This window comes from Octopus bimaculoides, chromosome 23 (assembly GCF_001194135.2).
Source record: "Octopus bimaculoides isolate UCB-OBI-ISO-001 chromosome 23, ASM119413v2, whole genome shotgun sequence".
Lineage (NCBI taxonomy): Eukaryota > Metazoa > Mollusca > Cephalopoda > Octopoda > Octopodidae > Octopus > Octopus bimaculoides.
Window position 1 is genome coordinate 32,559,513 of NC_069003.1, and position 9,065 is coordinate 32,568,577.

The 9,065-nt window shown below is 33.9% G+C and overlaps 1 protein-coding gene across 1 annotated transcript in view; it reads left to right on the forward strand.

Annotated features, from left to right (window-relative positions):
- The window catches only part of LOC106883544 (tight junction protein ZO-1), a 593,195-nt gene that overhangs the window by 478,308 nt on the left and 105,822 nt on the right, over positions 1–9,065 (forward strand). The window contains exons 5-7 of the mRNA XM_052975956.1: positions 7,029–7,153; positions 7,743–7,845; positions 8,409–8,499. Of these exons, the coding sequence (XP_052831916.1) occupies positions 7,029–7,153; positions 7,743–7,845; positions 8,409–8,499 (319 nt within the window). The remainder of the gene's footprint in view (positions 1–7,028; positions 7,154–7,742; positions 7,846–8,408; positions 8,500–9,065) is intronic.

Sequence of the window (9,065 nt, forward strand, 5' to 3'; positions counted from 1 at the left end):
TATATATATATATATATATATATATATATATTCGACTCTATTGTCCAACATGTCTCTTTTCTTCTAAGGTGATAGCATGTAATTTGTGGGAACATACCTGCTATTACCTTTTTTTCCAGCATACAAGTTGAATTTTCCAGATGAAAATTTACACCAAAAAAAGGTCAAGTTGACTTATGTGCCAAGACGAATTTGGAGGACCAAAAATTCCTTGTAAAATACAGCAAAATTTGGAAAGGAATTGATGATGTTTGAATGTTTACACTATATTGACCTGTATGCTTGAAAATACTGTATTAGTCTCTTGAGCAACTGCTACATTGCTTCATGTATCCCTCCTTTTTTTTATTTTTATCTCATCTTAAAAGATTCCCATTTTGAAATTTGTAATCCTTGTGTCAGAGATTACAGAGATTAAAGATCAGGTTATTGTTGTTTAACCCTGGGTTAGTCTTCATCCAGTAGACCTATAATCAAATGTGCTCTGGTTATGACTGTATTTTTTTCATCCGATATAATATACATAAGACTACATTATCCAATTTACCCCCCCTTTTTTTTAAAGTAGAATGTGACTTGAAGGAGATTTGGCTGCTACTTCTGTCAGATCAAACAATCATTTGTATCAGGCATTGGTAAACTTTTTTTTGAGAATCAGGTCACATGAGACATGGCTTATCATCAGGTGAGCCATTCAGAAGGTTCCACAGGTTACAGTTGCCCATGAATGAATAAGATAATCCTTCATTAGTCTTTCTTGTTATTGTTGTTTCATTTTGACTGTCAGCTTCGACTGAACAGGCTTACAATCAAAGGTGTTCTTGTTTTTCAATTTTATCTTTTTCTTTTCTTTTTAAAACTTAATATATTTCAATTTCATATTATCAGATATGTGTTGTCATTTTTAAGACGGTAGGATGTGATTCAAGAGAAAGAGAGTGAGATTTGGCTGCTATTTTTAGCATATTGAATGACCTGCTAGAACTATAACTATCTCATATTGAACAGGTTGTCATTATTGTTACTAAACTCTCTTTTCTGATGAAGAAGACTTATGATTAAACATTTTCAAGCCATGACCATCATGTGTTATATTTTCCAAACTAAATATATCCAAAACTTCTTTTCCTTTCCTATGACAGTATGGTATGAGATTTAAGTGAAATTTTGCTACTAATTTTAACAGGTAGACTAATCATGTACATAGGTACCTTACCTTGGCTTGTATTGGACAAGGCAAAGTGATTATGTATAAATTATGGCGCAGGGTCACATATTTTGTATGTTGTCTTGGTTGATTTGGACAAGTTCTTTATTGAGAGACAAATGATGCAGGCTGACTTTGATGGCAGAAAGTTTGGGTTTTGAAATTTCGAGAATAACAAATGGTTATTTTAGCAGTGAATTTTTGAAATGACTAAAGATGAAAGACAGGTTATTTATTGTTGGACAAAGGAACACAGATTTGATGTAATGGGGTCAAGGAGCATGAGAGATGTTGGGAGGGGGATAAAGAGAAATATAAGGGAAAGGGGCAGAAGAGAAAGAGAGAGAGAGAGTAAGAGGTAAAAAGAGATAAAGGAGAAAGTGAATTTGAAGGGGTAAAGAAATAGAGATAAGAATAGAGGAAAAGAAAGACAAGGAAAGGAGAAACGGTTAAGAGGAGAGTAAGAAGCAGCAGAAGAAAAAGAGAGAGAAGGTTAAGAGTACTAATGTGAAAGTGTGAAGGGAGCTTTTATGGCACAGTCAGACAGGCCAACGAAGAAGCAGGTAGATTATATTGATCATCTTTGGTCAGTCTTCTGAAGGAAATGGTCAAAATGTCATTATTCCAGGAACTTTATCTTTGTCGATATCAACAATTTATTTCTCTGTTTATCACTGAGTTACTTGCATAGAAGATATATATATATAGGTGCCGGCATGGCTGTGTGGTTAAGAAGTTTGCTTTCAGCCACACAGTTTCAGGTTCACTCCCAATGCATGACACCTTGTGCAAATGTCTTCTGCGTCACCCTAAACTTAACCAGTGTATTTGAAATTCAAGTAGGCAGAAACTGCACTGAAGCTCATTGGTGTATGTAATATTCAACTTCACCAATTTAACATATGAAATGAAATCATCATCATCATCATCGTCGTTGTTTATCATCCGCTTTCCATGCTAGCATGGGTTGGACGATTTGACTGAGGACTGGTGAACCAAGAGGTGACACCAGGCTCCAATCTGATTTGGCAGAGTTTCTACAGCTGGATGCCCTTCCTAACGCCAACCACTCCGAGAGTGTAGTTGGAATGAATGTAAATAAATATGAAGTGGTTACCAGTTGAAACACATAGATGTATGTGTGTTACTGCATTAATAATGAGATGAATGGAAAGTTGTATAAATGCATGAGAGATGTCTTGTTTTTGATTCCTCCTATGTTTATTATCAAAACAGCCATCTGTGAGGAACTAGAGAGTAGCATAAAAAAGTTATTTCTATGCGGCAGTTTAGTTGAGCAGGTTCTGTAATTATGTGTAGACAAGGAAAAGAGAATTTGTGATTGAACGCAAGCATCAGTTGCCATAGTATATATAATTCTTAAGTTTGTAGGTCATTCATGTTGCAGACTCTTCATATTCGGTAGGTCCGAAATTATGCAAATCACCTAAGCCATAAATGTGTTCTACTCTTGTATTTGTCTCAGTCCCTGGGCCACTGGAGATAAAATTGGACAGTTGTCATACTGATGATGACTATTGAGCCTGAAACATGTCCTCAACTGTCCAACAATAAGCTTGTTCTTAATAGTATATCGACTTTTAAGAATTCATGATTCTTGAGATTATCTTCCTTTTCTAGTGGAAATAGCTTTAATTGCCATTTTGTAATTATTAAACACCCTCCAGAGGCAGAGATAATTTTAAGAAATCAAGACCTTAAAATGCATGGTATTTTATATACCTGTGTTTATCTATGTTGTTAAATACAGCCTCACTGAAATGCATGACTGCATACTGTTCTCAGTTCTGCTGCCTACACTGCTCTCAGATCCGGTCTTTCTGATGTTATGACTGACTGTCTATCTTACTGATTTAGCTAAATTTAAGCTCAACTGATTTGCAATTAGCAAAATTTGATTCATCAGCAATTTTGCTGACATCTGTCAGTGAATTTGATATGTAGTCGTGTCATTGGCTAATTTTTTTATGACATCATCATTCAGTTTGAAAGATCCTGTTCCTATTTCTGAAAATTGTCCTAAGTAGAAAAGCACAAACCTGGTTTAAATTGAGGCAGAGATCTGATACATATATATATATATATATATATATATATATATATACACTATCATATATATGTGTGCATTTGCATATGTATATAATAGATATTACATATGTAAATAATAAATATAGATAGTATATATTTAATGTTTGTTATATGTAATACATATACTGTATGTCTTGCATGTATATGTATGTAATAAATATGTTATAAAATATATATAATGTATATAATATACATATGTACAGACAGATATATAGGCAGGCAGCCTACACTTTACACTGGCGCCATAATTCAGATTGATGTAAAACAAACTCATTATATAATATAAGCAGGGGAATGTTCTACATGTTAAAAAAATATATTGTTTTTATTTAATTAGCTCACGTTAATACAAGTTACAAAATTAACGTAAAGTATTTACAGTAATCCCTCAACTATCGCAAGTGTTGCATTCCAAAACCTCCCACAGAAATAATTAAAATCTAAAAGAATATAAATACTTATCAGTCACAGAAACCTGGATATACTGAGGAGTCTGTGATATAAATTTACGTATATAAGCCAGAAAAATCCGTGGTGTAATGGGTGCACATTAGGTGAACCACGATATGGCGAGGGATTAATCTACATATGTCTATAATCCTACTAAATTAGCGTAAGATAATAAATAACTTAATTATTACTAACGTACGTTGTGAAGATATGGAACAAAATGTTTATTTATTTACTTTCCTTTTCATGTTAGGAGTTGCATTTGTAGACTTCCTTTTTACCAGACATGGATGCATTTATTTTAAAAACTTTTATCATTGATAATTGCAATATGTATTTATCAGATCATTCACTGGCAATTAATATGGGATGACTGAGCTAAACCAAAATCAAGGAAGGGCTCCACTAGGGGTTGCATAAGAAACGGAGGCCTTTATTTTAACTGATTGTATACACCAGTGTTTTTCAACCATTTTTTTAATCTATGGACTCCTTTGATTCCTATTTCACTTCGATGGACCCCCACCCCGGTCATTCATTGTTTAAATCCTATTGTATTTTTATATTTGAATATCATTAGAAATTGTGTAAAATAATTGTTGAAACATTTCGTATATTGTCGAAGTACAACCAATTTTATTGCAGATAAATTTTAACTACAAAATCTTTCAGCAGCCCCCTTTTAAGAACCACTGGTGTAGATACAGATATGGAATGTAGTCGGTAAATACGACAGAGCCTTTCATATACACCTGACACTTCGGGTAAATTGTATGAAAGCATATTTTCACAAGATGGCACATTATATATATCGTAAATAAAAGAAACAAAAGAATAATTAAATTTGAAAGCTGTTTGTTTTGTAAAATCAGTATTTTTAATATATTTCAGTCATTAGACTGTGGCCATACTGGAGCACCACCTGTATACCTACAAATATTGATGGTGGCCAGGTGAAGAAAGCAGACTCAGAGTGCAGCTGTTGTTGTGCAAGACTTGTTAATTACGTAGCATTGCAGCTGTATCTAGGCTCAACTTTTATTTGAGATTGGATTTTCTTCTATCTCTGAATCCTTACATTTTGGTAGCTTCTCAATGTTCTCTGTTGAGAGATGTTCTGATCAGAAGGGGATTGATACATTGTTATTTCTTTCTTATCTCCATCTTCAATAATGAACTTGTTGTTGTTGTTGTTTAGCCCTGGGATAGCTGTGATAGAACAAACTTATGATCAAAAGCATTTTAGCCATGACCATCTCCGTCTTTTTTTACACTCCATATATTCCAGTAGGTTCTCTTAAGAAATCTTGTAGTCAAAAGGACTTTGATATGTTGATAGAGATTATTTCATGTCTCTTATCTTTAATAATAGAAGGGGATTATGTTATTGTCATTTAGCAGCAGGACAGTGCTAACCAAAAAGAAAACTGTGATCAAAAGTATTCTAGCCATTATTATCCCGTCTTTTTTTTTTTAGGCATTGGTTTATCTAATTATCTTCTATAGTCATTCTTACCTCCCTAATCTCACTGGATAGTAACTGACCAAGGAGAGCTTTATTTTGTCACTCCTGTCTCCCTATCTTTATTCGTGTGTGTATGTATGTATATTCTGGTGTAGTCTTTGCATCAGATATTTTCTTTTCCTCTCCAGCATTTGTACTGTTATCTGCAGCTGCCTATTATATTATATTTTCAACCTCTCTACTGCTGTTGTACCAAACTGCATTCTTATCCATTACAGCGGAAGCAAATTAGGTACATACAGCATGCCTAATTATCATTCGTTACCATCATCATCATCACTGTCATGAACATTATTATTACCATTATTATTATTTGCGGTTTGAGAAATACGTCAAGACTTTGTTTTCTGACATATACAGAAAAAGTGTTCAAGATTAAACAAACGCTGTGCGAAAAAGCATTAAATATTTACAGACCCTGGTGTTTCTGTTTTCTGGAACTTATCGTTCTGGGGATTATTTCTTGTCATTTCGTTCTTTAATGTCGTTACTATTTAGTTATTGATGTTTTTTTTTTGTTTGTTGTTCTTGTCCTTTTTACTCCATAACCCTCAGCCCCCCCCCCCCACACACACACACACTATTTTGTTTTTACATATTTATCTTTGTGCTGCCCTTAACATTGTAAGCCCTTGTGTCCAGGAAAAATCATCGTCATCATCATCATCATAATTGAGAGAAGTGGGCCGACAGAACCGTTAAATGCTCTGTGGTATTTGTTCCAGCTGTTTACATTCTGAGTTCAAATCCCACCAAAGTCAACTTTACCTTTCATTCTTCTGGTGGTGAGGTTGGGATTAATGCAATAAAGGATCAGTCAAGTACTTGGGGTGATGGTATCGACAGAGATCCTCTTCTCAAAATTGTTGACCTTGTGCCAATTAACATCATTATTATTATTATTATTATTAAGGCGGTGAGTTGACAGAATTGTTAGCATGCCAGACGAAATGCTTAGTGGTACTTTGTCCATCACTATGTTCTGAGTTCAAATTCTGCTGAGGTTGACATTGCCTTTCATCCCCCAAATTTCAGGTCTTGTACCTATAATAGAAACGATTATCATTATCATTATTATTATTATTATTATTGTTGTGTGGATGCATGGCCTAGTGGTTAAGGTGTTGCACATGAGATTGTGGTTTCAGTTCCTAGACCAGGTGGTACATTGTGTTTTTGAGCAAAACACTTCATCTCATTGCTTTATGATCACTTCGGCATCTGATGCAAGGTACACCATACACCTGTTCAAGTAATGTTAGTTTGATGGAGGGAATGAGCTAATGTACAGCACATACATTTGATCACTATAAACAAATCATTTGTGCAGGTCCTTTGGCAAAATCTGAACACTCATATGTCATCTTTGATGGGAGAAGAGTACATCATCATTATCATCATCATCTTAGGGTCAATAAAATAAAATAGGGATTGATTTAAGTGACTTACCACCACCCCTAAAATTGCTGTCCTTGTACCAAAATTTGAAATCGTTATGAAGCTTGTGTTTGGAACATAACAAAGAAATTCTTACATAAAATTATGAGAGAAGGCTTATTTTTAAATAGACACACTAACCCATCAAAATGAACCTAAAAGTAATAGACGCTTCCTAAAATGCCCCCATTGTAGAATCGAACCTTAACTCATGTAATTTCAATGTAAACTTTTTGACCACACAGCCATACCTCATATATTATCCTGAAACACATTTTTTTTTTTCTTGTATTTCCGCAGGTTGATAATTTTGGATTTGGCATTGCTGTAAGTGGTGGTCGAGACAATCCACATTTCGACAATGGAGACCCCTCTATAGCTATTTGTGATGTCCTTAAAGCAGGCCCTGCTGAAGGAAAGCTGCAGTAAGTTAGCTATCTGCTTTTACACCTGGCCCTCTTTGATTTCAACAGTCGATACTGTTCAAAGTTATTAAACATGTTGTTTTCAATCAATAATTTCAGTGGCATGCATACACACATGTATGCATACACAAACACACACATATACATACATACATATGCATACATACATACACACACACACACACACACACACACACACACACACACACACATATATATCTGTCTATGTACATATACACACATATGCATGCATATATACTCATACGCCCATCAATATAGACACATTTTATGTAATTATTTTACTTTATACTTAATGTTTTCAATTATTTTTTTTTTACTGCATTATTTAATTTTCTTTTCTTTTTCTTTTTTTTTTTACTTAATTATTATTAAATTGGAAACCATTTTAGGATATGAAAAAATAGCTTGCATTTAGATAATTGAAATGGTTTAATTTTAGTGGAAGTTTTTCTATTACCATTTTAATAGGATTTTAATAACATTTGTACAACTGCTTTGTTTGACACTGATTTCCTCTCTCTCTCTCTCTCTCTCTCATTGGTTTTTTTTTTTTTATAAATTATTTCAGAATTAATGATCGAGTGATTAGTGTAAATGGTTTATCGTTGGAGAATGTAGACTACAATACTGCTGTAACTTTACTAAAAGAGAGTGGAAAAACTGCCCATTTGGTGAGTTTCTGTTTGTTTGTCATATAATTAAACAGAGGAAATTAAGATGTTGTCTTAATGACCTTATTGAATTAACCTTTTGCCCCTTCAAAGCACTTTCATAAGTTTGTCCTAAATATCCTTACTTATCTATTTTCAGACTTATAGTTAGCCCCCATTTCATACATTCTCAGTAATATAAAGCTTTCCTTTCATGAGTCCCAAGTTACCCTGGTGGTTGAAAAGATTTTAGAATGTGTAAGCATATATAATGCATGGACCCTAGGGAAATATATGTCCTGTATAGCACATGAGATACGCAGTACAAGCAAAGGGTTAATGCAAAAATTAATGATTTCTTTCTTGGGAAAATTGAAATGGGGACAGTTACAGCAGTAAGACTGAGAAGCTTGCATTGCAGTTACCATATGTTTTCCAGTTCAATTCCTCCAATACTAATCATGGTGGCCCTGCCAAAAAAATTTCATGAATGTTAACCATGTTAACAAGTAACAATTTGTACGTGTGTGTCTGATTTTGTGTGATAAAGCTTTGATATTTATTTGCATTTGTTTCTTGATCAGGTGATACGACGGAAAGCCATTCAAACTTCTTCTTCGGAATGGGAATCTCAGCCCATAAAACTTACGCTTTCCAAGAAAAATAGAAAAGACGGTAAATATACATTCTTTCTTTATTTCTATTTCTCCGGACATTTTTCAATGTAATGAAGATGGGGTTGTTGGATTCTTTCTTAGTCATATTATTTTATGGGAGAGAAACGGGGGAAGAGATATAAGAGGAAAAGAAAGAAAGAAAGAAAGAGAGGATTGGAAGAAAAAAGAGGAAGAGAAAGGAGGAAAGTGAGATATATAGAAAAAGTAAGCAAGAAATAGAGAGAGATAGTTGCCTTGACTTCATCTTGCCACTGAACATGTTGTTCAAGGCTGAGAGAGTGTTTGTGCTTTCATTTGTGCATCTCTTTCACACTATAAAAAAAAAGAAGATAAAAGGAAAGAAAAAAACCTTCTGCTAATCTGTCATCTACTTTGACCATTGTCAATTAAAATTAATAAGTGAACTATCACACACACACACACACACACACACACATACAGATGTAGTATATAAAAGCGACTTGAATCTGAGCTGTGCCATATTAATATATTAACGTATTGTTGTATTGAAACAATTGTAGATACAGAGTTAGAAATAATACCATAAGCTCCAATCTTGATATA